This window comes from Xenia sp. Carnegie-2017, unplaced genomic scaffold (genome assembly GCF_021976095.1).
Source record: "Xenia sp. Carnegie-2017 unplaced genomic scaffold, XeniaSp_v1 HiC_scaffold_16, whole genome shotgun sequence".
Lineage (NCBI taxonomy): Eukaryota > Metazoa > Cnidaria > Anthozoa > Malacalcyonacea > Xeniidae > Xenia > Xenia sp. Carnegie-2017.
In genome coordinates this window covers 3,701,804-3,722,157 of record NW_025813469.1, presented here as the reverse complement: position 1 = coordinate 3,722,157, position 20,354 = coordinate 3,701,804, and the positions used below count along the sequence as shown (strand labels likewise).

General features: G+C 35.2%; 4 protein-coding genes and 1 long non-coding RNA gene across 5 annotated transcripts; 3 read left to right on the top strand and 2 right to left on the bottom strand.

Annotated features, from left to right (window-relative positions):
* Positions 1-353: 353 nt before the first annotated feature.
* Positions 354-5,533, bottom strand: LOC124437358. Its single transcript, XM_046987335.1, is given in 4 exon segments — positions 354-1,190; positions 1,193-2,583; positions 3,891-4,347; positions 5,482-5,533. Coding segments are annotated over 2 exon segments (2,043 nt in total). The 5' UTR covers positions 2,571-2,583; positions 3,891-4,347; positions 5,482-5,533; the 3' UTR covers positions 354-525.
* A 599-nt stretch (positions 5,534-6,132) lies between these two features.
* LOC124436633 (histone H1-delta-like) lies at positions 6,133-7,171 on the top strand. Its single transcript, XM_046986603.1, has one exon. It carries the CDS (start codon positions 6,234-6,236, stop codon positions 6,747-6,749), a length of 516 nt encoding a protein of 171 aa, XP_046842559.1. The 5' UTR covers positions 6,133-6,233; the 3' UTR covers positions 6,750-7,171.
* A 627-nt stretch (positions 7,172-7,798) lies between these two features.
* Positions 7,799-9,537, bottom strand: LOC124437258. Its single transcript, XR_006945630.1, has 2 exons — positions 9,467-9,537; positions 7,799-8,108 (listed from the first exon to the last, which is right to left on the bottom strand). It is a non-coding gene; the product is annotated as an uncharacterized LOC124437258 (long non-coding RNA).
* On the top strand, positions 8,701-13,046 carry LOC124437257. Its single transcript, XM_046987249.1, has 3 exons — positions 8,701-8,969; positions 9,313-9,787; positions 11,995-13,046. The coding sequence occupies exons 2-3, from the start codon at positions 9,327-9,329 to the stop codon at positions 12,074-12,076; spliced, it is 543 nt and encodes a 180-aa protein (XP_046843205.1). The 5' UTR covers positions 8,701-8,969; positions 9,313-9,326; the 3' UTR covers positions 12,077-13,046.
* Positions 13,047-14,592: 1,546 nt separating this feature from the next.
* LOC124437247 lies at positions 14,593-18,934 on the top strand. The gene is made up of 4 exons (XM_046987241.1): positions 14,593-14,904; positions 17,139-17,249; positions 17,836-18,145; positions 18,877-18,934. The coding sequence occupies exons 1-4, from the start codon at positions 14,697-14,699 to the stop codon at positions 18,932-18,934; spliced, it is 687 nt and encodes a 228-aa protein (XP_046843197.1). The 5' UTR covers positions 14,593-14,696.
* Positions 18,935-20,354: the final 1,420 nt, after the last annotated feature.

Here is a 20,354-nt window from a genome sequence, read left to right as displayed (position 1 = left end):
TGGCGGCTTCCTCAAATGAGTTAAATTCTGTGTCATTTTCTGATTCCGAAGAACAAGACGAAATAGCACTTTATGCCTGTCATAATCCACCGCTTCGTCCATGTTTTACGACAAGAAGCTGGTAAACGCCCGCGTCTACGGCGAATTAGCAACAGGCGTAAAGTACTATTTCGTCTTGTTCTTCGGAATCAGAAATAACACAGAATTTAACTCATTGAAAGCCGCCATTTTGTTTGATATAGATTATTGAGCATGCGCTGTGATGAAAACACGAAAGCAATTTGTTTCAAGACGCCGCACACGGACAAATCGAAAGCATTTCGCCGCGTGGCAAAAATATCAAACATGTTTGATATTTGCCAGTTCTGCCAGGAAAGGCAAAAGTCGTCGGAAACAGTACGCGCACACGAGAGCAACTTGCTCGCGCCACTTGACACGAATGACATTTTGCTAAGCACATGGCTCTCGTGTGCGCCGGGCTTATACTAGCAACTTTCGACCAACATGCCTCAAGTGATTTCATTTCTAGTTTTGAAGGCAAACGTCAGTATCAGCTGATAAAGCACGGGTTTTTTTTTGTAGGTTTCTTACGATTTCGAGGTGTAATCGCTCGTTGTACTCGACCATCAACTTACAAGCTTTTAGTCTCTCACCTTGATCTCCCTTTTTATTCAAAAAATGTCGAATGAGAGGGTGAAGTGAGTACTGCCGTTCACTTGACTTTGATATCAAATTTTTCATATGAATTTTTTTTAGAATGTTTATTGTTTCTAAGTTTTCTTTTTCGAAAATTGAATTTGCCGCATCAATACTAAAAGTACCTTCAAAAACACTAAGTCTTGTAAAGAGTCGTTGCTCCTCTTCATTGAGCCTGTCATATGACAACTGAATGCTCTTGTTGAAACTAAGATTTCGCATTGAGTCTTGTAACGTATCATTTGAGTTTTCCGTTAAGTACTTTAAGAGTTCATTATGATTTGGAAAATCATCAACTCGCAACGCTGCAATGCACATTGCCAATGGATTATAACCGCAGCAAGACGCCAGTTTTCTTAAAAACACGACGTCATGTGCTGGACAAAGCTTTTTGAGTAGATTCAAACTTAAATTTTTGTCCATCTGGTTTATCGCTACTTCTCCTGTTTCGATGTCAGGAATTGCGTATTTCATCCTGGATGTAGTGATAAAACGACATTTTTTATGGTGTTCTTTCGGAGCTCCTTGATGAAATCGTTCCATTTAGATTGTTCATTTTCCAGGATACCGTCGACATCATCTATAATAAAGAACACTTTTCTTCCATCGTTTCGCAACACTTGAGTCAAAAATTGTTTTTTTAAATCGTCTTCTTGGTTAAGATTGAGGTCCAAGTCGCAACAAAGCTGAAATATGACGGCATTTACATTTGTTAAGTGCTTTGTATCTGAGAACACAACAAAAGCATCGTTAACACTTGACAACCGATAAGCCACTTCCACAGCCAAAGAACTCTTACCAAACCCTGGTCCTCCGTGCATGCAGAGAACTACACATTCATCATTTAAAAAAGAGAAAACTTTCTCCATTTCCCCAGCTCGCGGTATAAAATTCGGATTTCTTTCTGGTAAACAGTTCACGAGACGATGTTTTTGCACTTGATCTTTAGTCGCGCAATTTTTTATTTCGCTCAACGCGGTAGACGAATCCTTGCTGTTATCGCGTACAACGGAAAGTAAAGATTCAATTTTATAAGATAAAGCTTCAAACTGTGTGTTCAATTCTTTTCCCAAATCAGGAGTTTCTTCAAGTCTCTTTTGGCAGGATTTCATAGCGTCGACACATCGCTTCAGTTCGTTGCTATGTGGATCCAAACTTGCTTTAATCTCTTGTAAAATGTCGCGCTGTTGATGCAATATTTCTATTTCTGACATCATCAAGTTGGGAATTCCGTTTTCTTGAAGATGGTCAACTTTTTCTATGGCCATGCCAATATGGTCGCGAGGAAAAACTATTTTCAACTCGATGAGAAAATCACGACCAATTACAAAGTAACGATCCTTTTCCTCTTCAATCAACTCCTGCACAGATGCATGTGCCCACGAATTTCGAACAATTGAGCGCACATTTAGTACGGAATCGATCATAACTCGTTGTTTGCCTGCTATTGAGTAGACGTCATCGTTCGTCCATTCGATGAAGTTGAGCAAGGAGGAGAGATCAGTGGACTGGGCATCAGTCACATTCACAGCATTAGATCCAAGATTCGTCATAAAAAATTTTGCAATTTCCCATCGACTTACAAAAAACATTTCAAGATGGCAGTTTTTTGACAGCCAGTTTGGGCAATCTTTCTTTTTGTGAAATTTCTTCAGTTTATTTTTCCACCAAGTTTGACAACTTAAGCACAGCTTTTCATTACTTCTGTTTGTGCAAAATTTGCTCTTGCAGGTCGAAGTATTCTCAAAATATTGACAAAGATGTTGGTGAAATGATGTGACAATTTCATCCACATAAGGAGCGACCTGTGCTTGCAGCAATCGAATCATCTCGCCAACTTTTAGCCAGTTAATATGATTAACTGTAAAATCCATCTTTTAGTTAGGTCTATAAAGAACAAGGATATAGAGTGAATTTATGATCAATCATCACTAGTCCCATTCTTTAGACTTTATTTCAGCTATTTGAACAACTTTGCAGATCCCACAGACAGAATTTATATGCCTCATTATATATCATTACATGTTACGAACATAATATGATGTATATAATAATGAATGTATATTAAATTCCATAGAGGGTATCAGCAATAAATAGATATGACTTAATTTCGAGACAAAATATGCATAGCATAGCCAGAGCATGACAAGTAAAACTAAGTAAAAGAATGAAGCTAGAATGTCAACAAGACACGTGACCATGCAGGCTTACAAGCTGAAACTGAGCTTTAAAAAGAATACATGCTAAAAAAAAACCTAGCCCTTGCACGGAGGAGTAACAAAGCGTAACAGTATGGTCGCATACTGCTAGTTTTTGACTGCGATACGAGACAACCCGACCAGCCACACGAAATATATAAAATGTTCCATAAATCATGACAACAAGCGAACTTTTTTAACAGATTCCTGGACGATGAAAAGATGCAATGATTTTCCCATTAGTCACGATCAAGACCCTGTCCATACACGCCTCCAGATTTCTAAGACGGAGATTTTTCGTCCGCTTCTCAAAAAAACTTGCGTCAACATGCACTTAGAGTCTTTGAATTGTTTCCGCCTGACCACACGTAAACGATAAAACTGAGGAAATATGACATAACATAAAGCATGCGAGTTGCTTTGTAAGGCAAATGATTTTAGTAAAACTTAACTAAATTCATGGCAATATGCTAACTCTGAGTCGTCGTAAATTTCGACAAAGGAAAATAGTCGGGCACTTTGAATCCCTCTTTTCGAAATACGATCGCTGGACCGGATCATTATACAGGATTCGATTGTTTAAGTAATCGTTTAACGAAAACCGGCCTTTTCGCCGTCCACACGTAAACATAAAAACGGCGTTTTGAAAAATATCTAATAAAGTTTTCGAAAACCTCCATTTCTATTTCAATTGTACGGCAATTAAATAGGAGGTGCGCGTTGGTTTGGACTGCAATCATCTGTTCAATACAGTTACTCTTTTACACTTAACATGTCTACATAACGGCATTCGTAATCGTTACAATATTACTATAATTTTTAAACAATGAGACAAAGAAGACCCGAAATTATAGTGGTAATTACACATCAAACAAAAACAACAGAATGTGTCAAGCTATGTTATATTCTTCATTCGCTAACGCTTCGATACGCTCTCTTATGATTATCGAAATATGCGATAAAAGCAGAACAAAACAAAATAAACAGAGACTCTACCTTGAAGTGTTTTCTTATAGCCAGCGTCTAGTCTTCTTTTGGTGCAACAATGAATTGACATGAAGCATCTTCTTCGCTTCATTCGGCGACAAAGGCCTAAGCTGGATATCGCATGCTACTGTCTCATGTAGGTCAAATAACAGCATTGAACTACGAGCCAACGTAATTTGCATAGACTGTCAAAAACGGAAAAACATTTAATGGTCATCATATCGAGTATTTCATGCTCTGCTAGACTCCTCTTGGACCACATATGACATTCTTCTCTCAATGACATTAGGGCCTGAATATTTTGTTCGTTACGTACAGCACAACCGTTTTGGTTTTCACTATCGCCTTGTACTTCATTTATTAAACAAGATTCACCAGCAACTTTTCCCAAAGAAGTTGAGTCATCCATCTTTTTTCAAAGCTTACAAGAGCTCAGTTTGAGTTGAGGAGACTTTGAAATTTACATCTATGGAAATGAAATGCAAAACAACACACAGGAAGTTAGTCAATTCACTATTGTCACTTCTTGTTGGAGTCGGACAACATGAGAATTTTTGTGTTCTTCACAAAATTAGACCAACCTGTCACCCTTTGATATTGGTTCATTTCAAAATCACAAAATAAGTTTGACAGCAAATTAAAAAAAGTAAACTTTATGTTGCTGGGCAAGTCTTACAAGTCTGAGTTGGTGCTGGCATGAGAAATCAAAATTACTCATTTTTAATCTCGATTGTTGAAAACCCAAACTTTTACTTTAGCCTCATTTCATCTAGAGATTTGGCATGTTCATGTTCAGCGAGTTTGATACAGATTTATGCAAATTGTACTCAAATAAATCGGATCAATCTTTCTTGATCAAAGCTGATTTATGAATGTAGTATGCTCAGCTGGTGAGTTGGAAATAGATTCATGCAGTTGATAATCAGATAAATCAGATCTATATGTTTTGATCAAAATTAATCTGAGGATTATGCCTCTTTAGGTGTTGACAAATACAGAGATATAGATTTAATTTCTCAAATTATATCAAATATTGTTATCTTCTAATAAAAAATAACAGTGTAAGTTTACTACATAATACAGGTGAGCTGGAGATTCAACCATAAATTGAATTTATTTGATTATGCCAAATGTGATTTCCTATTATTGATATGCTATAAAAATCTACCACAAAACTTAACTTCTTAAGTAACACTTTCTATGAAGATAATCCCAATAAAAAGAATTATAGAGCAAAGTTGATAGGAAAAAACTCCATAATGCTTTTAAGAAAAGTACCCAACACCTTCAAAAACTACAGCAATATGGTGCATTGCTCAAAAACGTTCATGGAAATTAATACCATGGTATAATGGAAGACATGGGCGAATCATAGGGGGCTCTGATGCAAATAACTACTTGCTCACAGCAACACTTTGCAAAACCTCAACGTTCATTTTACTTTCACAACATGTTATGCACCACTCAACTTTAAAAAAACAAATTATATTCTTCTTTGTGCACTGTTATTAGAGCCGTATGAATTTGTTGTTTGAAAGATTATAAATGGGGGTCGAGATGGTACTCTCCTAGAGTTCATTACAAATTCCGGAATTCATACCTTAAAGTGACATTTGCCTTCAGAGTTCCTCAATATTTTCTTCAACTATCTAAAATTTGAAGAAAAATATTCCATTAGTTCGTTGCAAAGTGACAACATTGTACAAAACAGCGTTCTTGTCGCAAACGCAGTGTTATTTCACCAAATGTATAGTGGGATTTAAAAGGAAGGATGATACGAATTGTGCTTTCTGCTCAACTTTGGCACAAAAATATTTGATGAAATTTTGAATTTTCTAATCAGATAACTACCTTATATGAAACGTAAGAACATAAATTCCATAATCTTGTAGTAATTTGTTAAGATAAGCACCGTTGTAAAATGTTAATCGTCATTTATTTAAAAAATCCTCGATTTTGCCAGGTGAAATTTGCAATAAAATGGAAAATACACGCGCCTTAGCAATTATCTAACAAATTTTAATGACCTAATCAAATATTTTAAGATTCTTTGTATTCCCTCAAACGTTTATTACGAGGAAAAACGCCTTAAATCGAGCTAAAATCGTCGACAATTTATCACAACTAACACAAACTTTCCACATCGCATGGCCATCTTGTCTTGTTCGGTGGCTGCGTACGTTGACGTCCGACTAACTGCTTATATATATAAACAGCGCGAAATTCGATTCTTGCATAGCATTTAGATTAATTACTTGAGTGGTTTATACGGCAGCAATATTTTTCAAATACAACAAGCATGTCTGCAGTGGCAAAAAGAAAGCTCCTTCAGCGCACCCACCGTACAAGGATATGATTACCACCGCGATCTCTGCTTTGAAAGACCGAAAGGGAGCGAGTCGCCAGGCGATTTTGAAATATATTTTGGCTAACTTCAAGGTCGGCGACAACGCAGGGAAACTTGTGAACAATGCGTTGAAGAAAGGACTCGACGTAGGAAGCTTCGAGCCGAGCAAAGACAGTCGTTCTCGCTTCAAGCTGAGCGAAGCAAGCAAGAAGTCGGTCAAGAAACCCGTTGCGAAGAAAATGACTGCAACTAAGGCAAGTAAACCAAAGAAACCTGCGGCAAAGAAGACTAAGAAACCTAACAAACCTGCAGCTAAAACATCTGCCAAATCCCCCCAAAAGTCGAAGAGTCCTTCCAAGCCAAAGCCTAAGAAGAGTCCTTCCAAGCCAAAGCCCAAGAAGAGTCCTTCCAAGAAGTCAGCCGCAAAAGTGGCGACAAAAAAAGCGGCAGGCAAGAAAGGGACACCAAAAAAGACCCTAAAGAAGCCAGCGGCAAAAAAGACAACGAAAGCAAAGAAGTAAATTCTTGTCAATATGATCTTAAAAAGTTTACAAAGAGTGCAAACGGCTCTTTTAAGAGCCACCCACTGCCTAAAAGAATACTTCGAACATTTGTTTGCTTGTTATGTAGTGTGTCATAGTGCTTTTATGTCCAAAGCCCATGCGCAAAATCTTGAAAATATTTCATAATTGCTCACAGCTCAGAATTTATTTGATGTGCAATGACATCGCACATAATGAGCATTCCACTGCATTAGAATGTGAAAGCAGAAGAAATTTTTATGATAGCTAAAGAGATCTTTCAATTAATAGAGTTTATACTTGACAGCAGTTTGTCATAAGACTAGGGATGTATAATTGTAAATATAATGGCAAGTTGCAGTTACTAAATCTCGAGGACAATATTTCAAGGACATAAAGTCAATAAAATGTTGAGGCCAACAGAAGGTATAATCGATATTCAACGTTACTTTGCGTTTGCCAAACGGTAGCTGCTCAAAACAGCCGGTAACTTCTGTTCTACACTTCTACTTCCAAATGTAAAAAAGAACATAAGAAGTATTTAAGAAAAGCTTTTACCCTTTAGGCTCGAACATCGAAGTTAAATATAAGTATACACCCTTTTTATGTAATAAAAGGTATATTTCTATGTTTTGAACTAACATGCTCGAATGTGATTGAAGCAAAGCACACAAAATCTATATGATGCCAGCTTGCAGATAGCTCCAGTCCCTTTGGTAAAAAATATGGCATTTTTATATTTATAAAATCTCAAAAGTAAACCTTGCGTTAGTTTTTCAAAATACTTTTATATTTGAAGAGTATTAGTCAAACTTGCAGAATGTCAAAAAAAATTGGCTAAAACTTAGTATTGCTGAAAAACGTTAAAGCAAAGACAAAAATTACCGAAAGTCCGCGCGATTTGTTGTTGCTTTTTCTGCGTTTTTGAAAGTTTCACGCATACCTAAACGTTCAATTCGCCAAAATATTGTAGTTCCATGCTAAATACACAATCCTACCAAGTTTCGTAAAAATTGAGCAATTTGCCAAGTAGAAAAATGTGTTTTTAGAAGCATTTCTCATACCATGAAAATATACACACCTGCAAATAATATATATACAGCTGTCATAAAGAAAAGTGCAAGATCCTCGCAAAAGGATTCTTAAAAACTATTTTACCATTTAAATATGTAAAAATCAAGTTTATTTTTCAAATACATAACACCCTATTCTTGTGCCGTCCTTGTAAAGCATACAAAGAGAGAAAAGGAAATGAACACATTGCATATAACGGGCCGATAAACTTGGTATTGTTGAAAACAATCGTCCACAATTCTTGCCGATTATGTTTCTCCTCGAAACATCTTGCTGAGGTATACGCTAAGAATGGTAGATGAAATTTTAAAGCACAAAATGTGTCAAAAAAACGAAAACAAATTATTTTTCACTGTTTTCAACTGCCTACAAACCAAAACAAACGTCAGTCGCCAAAAAACACGCATTATATTGGGGTGGGGGTGCTGGGGAGTTTGGCTTCAAACAATCATAGGAAAAACTATGGGAGTTATCATTCCAGTTGTGATTACAGTTCACTGTTTTGACAACAGTTCCCAGGCCCCGTTTCCTCTCCAGGTAACTTAATAGAACTCAAAGGAAACCAACTCAACACAAAATTATCATTGAGTGAAAATTACCGACCGAATACGTGGAAGTCACGCGAGATCGCTTGCGTGAGAAACATGGCATATTAATCAATAATCTACTTTTATTTACATAAATCGATTGAATAAAAATCTGAAACAGATTTCTGGGCTCCTATGGTTTTAGTTTATAAATAGGAAGTGCGCTTGAAATTTTAACTGTAAGCAAATCTTGAGGGAAAACCCTCCACTAAAACAGGGAAAACCCCTCTGTCTCATTTGCATTTGCAATAAGGATTCACCCTCATTGCATATATACAAATGCAATGAGGGTTACATCATTATTGTCAGTGTGTCAACAAGTAAGGTTTAAAAATTAAATATATCAAAGTAACCTGTTAAATATGGGTCAGAATAGTGCGCAAGCCTCGTTAAACATCACAAAATGTTTCGTAATTTTTGTTGGAATTTTACGTGACGATTAGTTGCAAATACGGAGAATATCGAAGTACGTTTCTCGGGAATTGTGTCGAATGTCCTCGCAAACTAACACAATGCAAAAGAGAGGGAATCGATTCGAATATCTGTATTGCTTCATGTGGTTAGTATAAGAGTCATAAATTAGAGTTTTGTGCTTAGAATAATAAATATTTGGTATTATAAGTGCATGTTTGTATTATAAGTGGAAAATCACATCATTTGTTTGTTATTATAAACACTTTATTCAGCCCATCCAAAGTTAAAGAGCTAAAGCACGTTGAGCATAATCCAATTAAATAAGGCAACATAAATTAAATATTTTGTATGTTTGTATATGAGCATGTAATCCCAAACCACGCTCTCAACTCTGAATGGTGTTTAATTGACCACGTGAACAAGGTTTTCGGGGATTCCCCGCTAAACTAGGCGAGTTAACGCTTACGTCACATTTAAATTTACTTCAGCACCGTTATTCACCATGGCTAAAAGAAAATCTACCTTGAAAATGCCAACCATAAATCCCGCATCACTGTTTACGACAGTTAAAGATAAATCTACCTTGCAAATGGCAACCAAAAATCCAGCACCGCTGTTTACAACTGTTAAAGATAAATCTACCTTGCAAATGGCAACTACGGAAAATTCAGTAATTTCTGTTGCTCCTCCAATTACGAAACGTACGACGTGGTTTTTGAAAACATTCACTTCTCAGTTGACGGCAATCTCATCGAGCAGTGAACACGATGGCTCAGCAATATATCGTTCTAAATACGAAAGAATTGCAAATCCTTTTAAAGTTGGCGGTCTTTTAATTATAGCCACAGCCTTAGTTAGTAGTATCTTGGGAATCGGAATTGCGATAAAGAATAGCAAGAATGGGGCCATGTTGAACCCACAAAATTCAACAAGAACTGAGGACAACAATGATTTCAATATAAGGTAGGAATACCGGATATATACCTCAACTCATAACTGGCTTGATTCATCCCTGCATCAAACGGGGATAATAATAATAATAATTATTACTATTTAATAACTCATCAGTGCGTAATAAAGCAGTATGATTTATGAAGGATCACTTTTTTCGAGATAGATGGGGCCATGATCTTTAAAATTTGCAGAATTGTGCAACAATCTATCTAACAATAACATAGACAAATAAAGAATTTCAACTCATCAACTGCAACCCTGTCTATGAGGTCATAGAGCGCTACTTCGTGTAAACGTTTGATAAGTCACACCGTACTTCTTAGCAGCAAGAGACTTCAAAATAGCACAAATGTAATAATTAATTCTACAGAATTATATGATCAAAATGACAACACAAATGAGATGTAATTTATGCGATAGTTGCAAACAACAAATACACAATATTCCCTTAGCTTAGCCAGGGAATATTGTGTATTTGTTGCAGGGAACACAGGCTTAGCGAGAAGTTTGTTTGCTCTACATGTGAGCGGGGATCGTGACTAAAACACTACACGAGTACATACGAGTACATACGAGTACATACGAGTGACATACGAGTACATACGAGTACATACGAGTGACATACGAGTGACATACGAGTACATACGAGTGACATACGAGTGACATACGACTATATACTGGTCAACAAATGAGAAACAACACAATTTCTTCATTAAATGAAGATATGATCTTCGCACTTTGCTGGACAATTTAAGCAATCGTTTCAGGACCTGAAAAAATTAGGTGACTCAACGGGATTTGAACCCATGACCTCTGCGGTGCTGGTGCAGTGCACTGACCAACTGAGTTATGAAGTCACACAGTGGTGAGCAGGTCAATATTGTTGGGCTCATGTTTTATCGTGAAAGGAATGTCGTATGAATGTTTTATGCAGTGCGGTGTTTGAAATTAAATGAAGATATGATCTTCGCACTTTGCTGGACAAAGGTGCCACTGCACCGGCACCGCAGAGGTCATGGGTTCAAATCCCGTTGAGTCACCTGATTTTTTCAGGTCCTGAGACGATTGCTTAAATTGCCAGCAAAGTGCGAAGATCATATCTTCATTTAATTTCAAACACCGCACTGCATAAAACATTCATACAATTTCTTCAATACATTGATATTTGCGTTTACTTTTCCTTGTATTTGTGTGGACTTTGGGGCAACCTATTGATGGACTTAAACGCTGAAAAGGTATTTTACTTTCATACTTCATTCATTTGTATGTTTCAGTTGAATTTGTTATAGATATTTTGTCGATGCGATTTGCCAGTATTTGAGCGCTTTTTGAAACACTTTAACCTAGGAAATACATATTTATGAAAGCGATTAAAAATACAACGTATAAATAATGCCTTGAAAACGTGCTATATGAAGTCATCTTCAGAGTCAAAATGAATGTATAATCGCTTTCATAAATATGTATTTCCTAGGTGAAAGTGTGTCAAAAAGCGCTCAAATACTGGCAAATCGCATTGACAAAATATCTATAACAAATTCAACTGAAACATACAAATGAATGTAGTATGAAAGTAAAATACCTTTTCAGCATTTAAATCCATCAAAAGGTTGCCCCAAAGTCCACACAAATACAAGGAAAAGTAAACGCAATATCAATGTATTGAAGAAATTGTGTTGTTTGAATGAGAAACTTGTTTCTCATTTGTTGACCAGTATATAGTCGTATGTCAGTCGTATGTACTCGTATGTCATTCGTATGTACTCGTATGTCACTCGTATGTACTCGTATGTCACTCGTATGTACTCGTATGTACTCGTGTGGTGTTTTAGTCACGATCGTGAGCGGGGCACCAATTCAACTTAAACAAACTCACGCACACAAATATAATGCAGCATAAGCAAGCCTAATATTTCTAGAAAAAAAGAGCTATGCAACGGCATGAAGACTATAAGTATTAACTATAGGGGGAATATTGAATTCGTTTCTTAATTGACTCATTGGGTTTTTTGGCACATTTACAAACTGAAGTTGAAACTGTCGCACTTTTGCCTACGATATTAGTGAAGGTTTTATAGGACGATAAAATTATACCGGAAATTGGCAAAAGCAAGAAATCATATTTGCCATGATTTTAACTGCAGCAATATTGTGACTGGAGAAAGCCGATGTATAAAATATATTTTTTGTAACTTATGTTGAGTCGTATTTAATAGGGATGAAGAAAACGATGAGAGAGCGGAATTTTTGGTGCATTCGTACGACAATCTCGACTCCATAGACAATACAACAGTTTAAGTAAGTGAATGGGGCATTTTCACATTTTGTGCACGTCTTCTGAACATTTTTACGTAAAACAAGAAGTATTAGCTGATCACGCATTTCCTTATTGAAATTAAACGACCGTTTAAAATAAGGTGCTTACGACAAATAATTATCTCCAAGCGGTGTATATAAACGAGATGAAAACTTTTTGCTCTTCAGACAATTTCATTTCGATTCATACATTTTCTAAAACTAGCGTGATGAAGCTCATGTTTTTTGGCTTAAAAAATGTTTTCAAGATTTGCGACTTGTGAATATGCCTCTTCACAATTGAACTATTGACAAAGCACAAGATGGAGTATGCACGAGCACTTTTGTTTCTACGGATGGAATATGTACTTTGGTAGAATTTATATTTATTATACATATTTATCATTTTTATTTATTACGTCTATTTATTATATACATATATCACAACGTATAGACCAAATACCATACACACAGCTGAACTAATAATGATTCTTTAAATTTTGCTACGTTTACGCTGACGAAGCAACAATTGTAATTACTTAAATTATAAGTAAACAGCAAATGATGTTGACTACACAGTGACATAACTGCTCTAAAGCAAAGAGTGGTAAGTGGTCAAAAATTTAATCACTTCATTTTTAGAGACCTGTTTGTCCTTCACTGCATGGATAGTCGATATGTTTTGCCGTTTATAAATTCAGTTGGTCCGAATTTATATATATATTTATTTATGACATTATATATTAAACATTTTGTCTATTAGATACTAAGCGCTGGCTCGCCAAAGTAATCGCGTAAATCGTAATCTCATTATAAATTTCATACTGGCATGAAAAATAATTGAGTACAGTTAGATAAAGTGTTGTACAAAATATATTGCAAGTTTTTTGCAAAAGCTCATTCATTAGTAATATTTCATTCTTTGAAAATTTATAACCAATAACCTTGTAATAAAGATATTATAAATTTAAAATTCTCTTTTCATTTATTTTGTCTTAACTTGGATCCGCTGTTATAATTAGCCTTTCTTTTCGTCAAATTGGTTCATGCAATTTGAGCGAGAAAATTCTTTGATGATAATATCTACCGTTATTTTGATCTTGAGAGCCAGTGAACTTTCCTTACTGTAACTGGGATTTGATTACTTTTTGAAAATAAATTTACAAAAAGCAACAACCGTCGGAAGAAAATATTGGTCACACGAGACCATAAAAACGCATCAAAAGATTTGTTTCACTAAACTAATTAAACTATCGGGAAATTTAGCTAAACATGGCAAAATCATCTTATAAGTTTAAGAAAGCTAAAGCAGAAGGTTAAAAATAAACTTTGTGGCAATAGTAAAAAAAAGAGAGTCAGGAAGAATAATCGGCCGTATAATAACAGTTTGCATGCAGGTTTCTAGGGATGGATGAAGGATTTTGGGGGACTAAGTGGAATATATTAGACGGTTTCATTTGCATGGAGGAGTCTTGGATGACAGTGGGAAAAAATCAAATTTTTTACAAGTTTGAGCAAGGGTAGAAAAAAAATTGTATGTCTAATAAGCTGTTTTTATATACTTTTCCTTCTTTAACATCTTTGGAAGTTCCCTTAACAGAACTGTCCGATGTTTTGTCTACAACAGCGTAGAAGGCTTCCTTATATTCCCCTGCTATACTAAATTTCCTGTATTCAATCACTGTAACAACAAAAGACTTCCAAACAAATTAATTGCAATGTCTTGTTTCTTTTGAAATTTACGTAGCAGGACCAAAATTTGCGGACTGGCTACAAAACTGCTAACGCTTTATCTATATTTCCATCGATTTATGCTCATCATCTAATATAAATTGCTTTGTTATCCGATTTACATGCCGCTATGTTTTTGGCGTAAATCAATGCACGTGGTCGGGGCGACATACTTGCACTTGCAGATGCGCTCTTAACTAGTGTGTATCGTATTCGATATTTAATATCTTCTCTAAATTACTTTTATTGGAAATGCAAAATCGAAAATCTTAAAAATAAACTACAAACAGCATTTGATGAATTTTTAAGAATTTTAACTAAAAAGGAGTGGTGGGGACTAGCCACCCTCTGTCCATCCCCACTAAATTCGTCCCTTTCACTCCGAATCACTCATAAAAAAGTCAGGTAATTTTCAAGAATTGATCAGTTTGTGATCGTAAATGACAATTTTTCATTAGCCTCTATTTTTGAACTATTCAATACATTTCCATGCAATTGTTGGTCATTTTCCATTGTTTAACCATTCCACAGTACGGTCACTGATGACAAAAATTGCTGCATTTTTATCATATTGCATCATATTTTTAGCAATTTTAAAATTTGATTTATCTCTCAATTATGTTCATGTATTTACACATTGAAAATTCAGTATTATTCTCGTGTAAATCCACTATTGCGATCAGCGATAAGGACGCATCACGAGCTTCCGTTTCCATCATTTTCATCCAATCAATACACCACAAAAAATGATGACTTAAGCAATAAGCATATTCACCCGGACATAGACAGACAACAGAGAAGCAATACATGCTTTAAAGATACTACTTGAAAACAAGACTTTACAACTCGTAACTCTAACATATACTAAAAATACGTTCAAATAAGGTGCGTCATGAGACGAGATAAAAGTGCAAGATCGATCAGTATTTGTACAATATTTCTGTACGTAGCAATGTGTTCTTACGTCGCCATCAGTTCATCAACCTGTGAACATGGAAAATTCCCGAGTAACTTTGTGCATGGATGTACTCCTTGTCCACCAAAGTATTATGACTGTAGCAATCAAGGAAAAGATGAGCAAGCCTGTCTTAAATGGTGCCGTAAGTAGACTATATACTTCACTTTAAGTTCACACTACGTCGTGATGCCATGTGCATATTGACGCAACGTTTATCAACTTGTTACACATAGGGTTATAATGTTGACAACACTTGGCGACTATTTTCACGCACGCAGACACGCAAATTTTTCAATACAGTGGACGCCGAGGATATTAGCGCATATTCCCGCTATATGCTGTTGTAATTAGTGTTTAAGTTTGCTATATTCTGTTTTGATGAATCTGTTTAGGGGATCGTTGCTAGTATGTCTTTGAATGTAAAAATATATGTTCAATCAACTCTAGTACGAAGTAATAAGTTCAACGATTTTTGTTTGCGTAGTGTTTTATATTCATAAAAGGCTTCATGATATGTTGTTGTTTGTATAGTTGGGAAGAAACAATAACGTTTTATAAAACTCATGGGGTGTCCGATAACAAAATGACTAAATCGGTTTTTTTCAAAATTACTTTAAAACTAACAAATGAAATGGTCTTTTTTAACTTGTTCGTATAGTATCCTGCTCAACTATGCAAACGCTTCTACAGTTTTATACTTAACAGTTTTTATGTGAAATTCCAACGAGTTTCATTTTCAAAGAGTAAACGGGAATACCCCAGTATCACGTGATAATCACGAGTTTTAAGCTTGTTTTAGGTTCGATTTAGAGCATATTGGTCTGCACCATAGATATAGTAGGTACATTATTATGCGTCACCATCGGAATCATCGATAACTTATATATAAAGTTCTTTAGAGATATTTATCGTACGGGTTTTCCCTGCCGCTCGCATGTTATTTGTGCCACGTGGCCGATGGGCCTGAATCCTCACAAGTACTTCACAAGTACTTCCCCTTATGATCTACGCTACAATGAATGAGCACTTGCTTTAAGTTTGTCATAAAACAAATACACACACAGACCAATACTCAACTTTAATAGCAATCACCCAACACAACACAAAATTAGTTGCATACGAACTCTCTTTAACAGAATTAAAACACACTGCAATACAGAAGCCAAGAAGAATGAACGCAACTACTTATACTCTACATTCATAAACAACAATTACCCACGAAACTTTATCAACAAAGTATTAAACAAAATACACAACAAACCACAAACTGAAAAACCTAACGAAGATACAGACGAACCAGTAAAAATAGTGACAATACCTTATATAAAACTTACATATATATATTTATATATGACCGTACGTCCTGTGTACCAAGTGCAGGAGTCACCATTTTACTATGGTGATAGCCGGGAGGGCACATTGTTTATGAGAAACTTTAAAATCCGGAGAAACTTTTATCTTTTATGTATTCAATGCCTGGATTACAAATTTTCAAACTTATATATATATATATACCTTACAAAGGTATATATATATATATACCTTATGTGGCATTGGTATATGTATATATATATATATATATATATATATATTATTATGGATAATATTCCTGGATAAAAGAGCGCTCAATATTCTATATATTAGAAGAATCACGCAGTTGCCTGAAGATCGCCCTACGGCGTGAAACTCCGAGTAGCGACAGCAAACAATTGTCCATTTTATTTTAGTTCATTTTATATATATATATATATATATATATATATATATATATATATATACCAATGCCACGTAAGTAGTTATCTTGTCAAACTTAATTCCTGAGCCCCATCTAAATTTCATTACCTTCTTTGTTGACTTAAGACCTAATCAAGCATATCTTAATACACACTTGCATGTCATAATTTATTACTTTGATGCAACATGTATATATTGGTATTACACCAGTTTCATTTATTAATTTATTAACATCATTTCTTTATATTCACTCTTATTTCCAAGCCAATGTTAAGACCCTATGGGATCCTGCTTTATTGTAACGTCTTAGTTAAGATCCTTTAAAGACTTTATAAAATCTTACATAGGATTTTATGCTGAGGTCTTTCATAAGTTCCCTACAGGATCGGGTTTAAAATTTTTGGTGAGATGTTAGTTAAAATCCTTTTAGACTTAGTTGGGCCTTGTAAAATCTCATGGTCAGATCATACTTAGTTCCCTACACGATTCTTTCTAAGATCTTATTGTTATCCTTGACGAGATATCAACGAGGGTATTATACATGAAATGAGGGTATTATTTGATCAATTGCATGCATTTATCTTTGTTTTGGTACCATAGAGATTGTGAAATTAAAGATAATATATTTACTTTGCTTTGAAGAACCATCATCGTTTACCGCCTTTGTTCTGGCTCGATCAACAACAATAATGCTATCCCCCACTAGCACCTTTAAAGGAGGCACTACCCAACAACCTACAAAAATTCCTTCACGTAAGTAGTTATCTTGTCAAACTTAATTCCTGAGCCCCATCTAAATTTCATTACCTTCTTTGTTGACTTAAGAAAAAATCAAGCATATCTTAATACACACTTGCATGTCATAATTTATTACTTTGATGCACCATGTATATATTGGTATTACACCAGTTTCATTTATTAATTTATTACCATCATTTCTTTATATTCACTCTTATTTCCAAGCCAATGTTAAGACCCTATGGGATCCTGCTTTATTGTAACGTCTTAGTTAAGATCCTTTAAAGACTTTATAAAATCTTACATAGGATTTTATGCTGAGGTCTTTCATAAGTTCCCTACAGGATCGGGTTTAAAATTTTTGGTGAGATGTTAGTTAAAATCCTTTTAGACTTAGTTGGGCCTTGTAAAATCTCATGGTCAGATCATATTTAGTTCCCTACACGATTCTTTCTAAGATCTTATTGTTATCCTTGACGAGATATCAACGAGGGTATTATACATGAAATGAGGGTATTATGTGATCAATTGCATGCATCAATCTTTGTTTTGGTACAATAGAGATTGTGAAATTAAAGATAATATATTTACTTCGCTTTAGAACCATCACCTTCTATCGCCTTTGTTCTGGCTCCATCTCCAACAATAATCCCATCCCCCACTAGCACCTTTAAAGGACGCACTACCCAACAACCTACAAGAATTCCTTCATCTGCAATTCCCTCCCTGAGCAAAGACCACCATGTTTCAACGATTATGTCAACTTCTTCATCAAGAACAACGGTAGCATCAGTAACAAGTGACATCGGTGGCAAAGATTTTCCTGTTTGGATAATCATATTATGTGTGGTGTTCTTCCTAGTTCTAATTATCGTAATTCTGTTAATTTATCGTCATAAAACGCATGCAAGGTAAGCAAACAATTAACAAGAAAAGGCAATGACAATGCACAAATTATACATAAAATCTTTAAAATACAAACAATCTCTATTAAAGTGCCTATCTCACCCACGGGATAATAATCTAGTTAGATTGAGTTGACCATTTTGAACAATTGCATTATATTTCATAAGACGAAAACTTGATGTTCCTTTACTTATTGGGCCTCGAAGTTCGCTCTTTGTGTTTGACAGTGAGGTACTGTGAGTGGGTCTAGTTCCCCTTACGTGACGTACATTTATTTTATTGTAAAACACGCTTCTTTTTAACGCAGTAGTTTATAATGACATTGTTTCAAAATCGATGAATTTATTTTTATTAAACTTGTGTGTTATATTAAGCACTTTAAATGAAGATATGATCTTCGCACACCGCACTGCATATAACAATCTTTCATATTGAGCACTTTATTATTCAATTTACATTGAGATTTCTTTTGAAAGGACAATGTATCCTTCGAACCAGCTTTAATATCTCTCAAACTCAAAATTATCGCCAATATTCAGCTTCACTCATCATACAAATGCTTTATTGTTCACCAATCAGAAAATAAATTTAGCTTGGGGGATCCAATGAAATTACTTTCCGAGGAAACCCCACCACGGCGATTTTTAAATCAGATAGAAGAAAAGGAACTTTACTTCTATTACACGGCACCCGTTTTTGTGGACGTTGGTTTTATTATCGTATCTTCATTTTTCAGGAAAAATTTGTACAAGTCTCAAGATATCATCGACGAAATGGACACGACGTCCGTTTAAACGATTTCGAGATCATAAAACCATGACATGCTTCAGCAGCAGGTAGCCGACTAAGTAGAGTCCAAACAAGACCACACCTCCCTACAAAACAACTGTGGATCCATCAACGACAAGCAGAGAAAAGAAAATTTGCTAGTTGGAATATTTATGCAGCTTTAATATACTTTTTTTAATATTTACATAGATAATGTTTATTTAGTGTTAATAATAGTGTTTATTGAGCCTAAAATTATCAAATTTAGGGTGAAGTATGAAATATTAAGGATGTTTGTAGACGTTATTTCCTTTTAAGTTTTACTTGTCCTAGATATAGTCACGTGAACTCAACAACACGTGTACTGAGGTCATAAATAAATTGTCTACGTTAAGAGAAAGGTAAAGATTAAAGATTATGCAGCAGCTCATACACATGCAAAAGTTTTTTTCTAGACCGCAATAACATTGTGCTTTGATATCATCAGCAAAATAAATGATTTCAAATGATTTAGGAAGCCGTATTGTACTACCCTTTTTTGGTATCAGAAAGAAATTTAAGTTTTGAAAACCAATCTGTCGCGTCTGGCTTTAACCAATTTCCCTTTCATCCTCCCTTCTATGGGCGAAGTTTAATGCCTCGTTTGTCATGAACTTTATTATTCATCCAAAAATAGCATTTATTAAACTTGCTAATACTGAGACGAAATACCACAAGTTTGACATAGCAGTACAAACGGCACTTAGGTAGTCTATAGGTTGTCCCAGTTGAAAATAAGCAAACCTTTTTAGCAAGATATTTTGTTGACATCAAACAAGAGCTTTTCAGCAAAATCGCTCACCGTCTACTTGAAGAATAATTATTCAGTAACAATATAAAATAAAATATAATGATAATTACAAATAATAATTACAGAAATAACTACGAGACAATTATATATTGCTTTTAGCAATCAAATTTATAATGAGACCTGCACTGCCCCGCAATACAACATTTGCTCGCAGATAAAATCTTCTGTTTAAGGGTGACTTTTCTCTGTCATGTGACGTGTTCTCAATATTTTCTTACATTATAAATCGTGTACATAATGAAGAGATACAAATTAAACACTCTACTAAATGTCTTCGCGGAACTTTTAATTTACTTCACTTCCCAATTCCTGGAAGTACAATTCACCGTAAAACGCTGACATGTAGAAAATAGCAGCACATACCAGAAGCAACGGGACAGCCATAAAACCAAAAATCTGTAAGAGACAAAGTTTTCTACGTTTCCTAATGACGTCACCATTTCTGATTAAACGTCACTATAATTTCACTGAAAAGCGTTGTTGGAAATGAATAGTTAACTTATAATAAGGTTAGACCTACAACTCGAACGTTATAACTGTTTTACCGATAATTTTCGTCAGAGGTCCGGAATTTTGTGGTGTTGACAACGATAAAA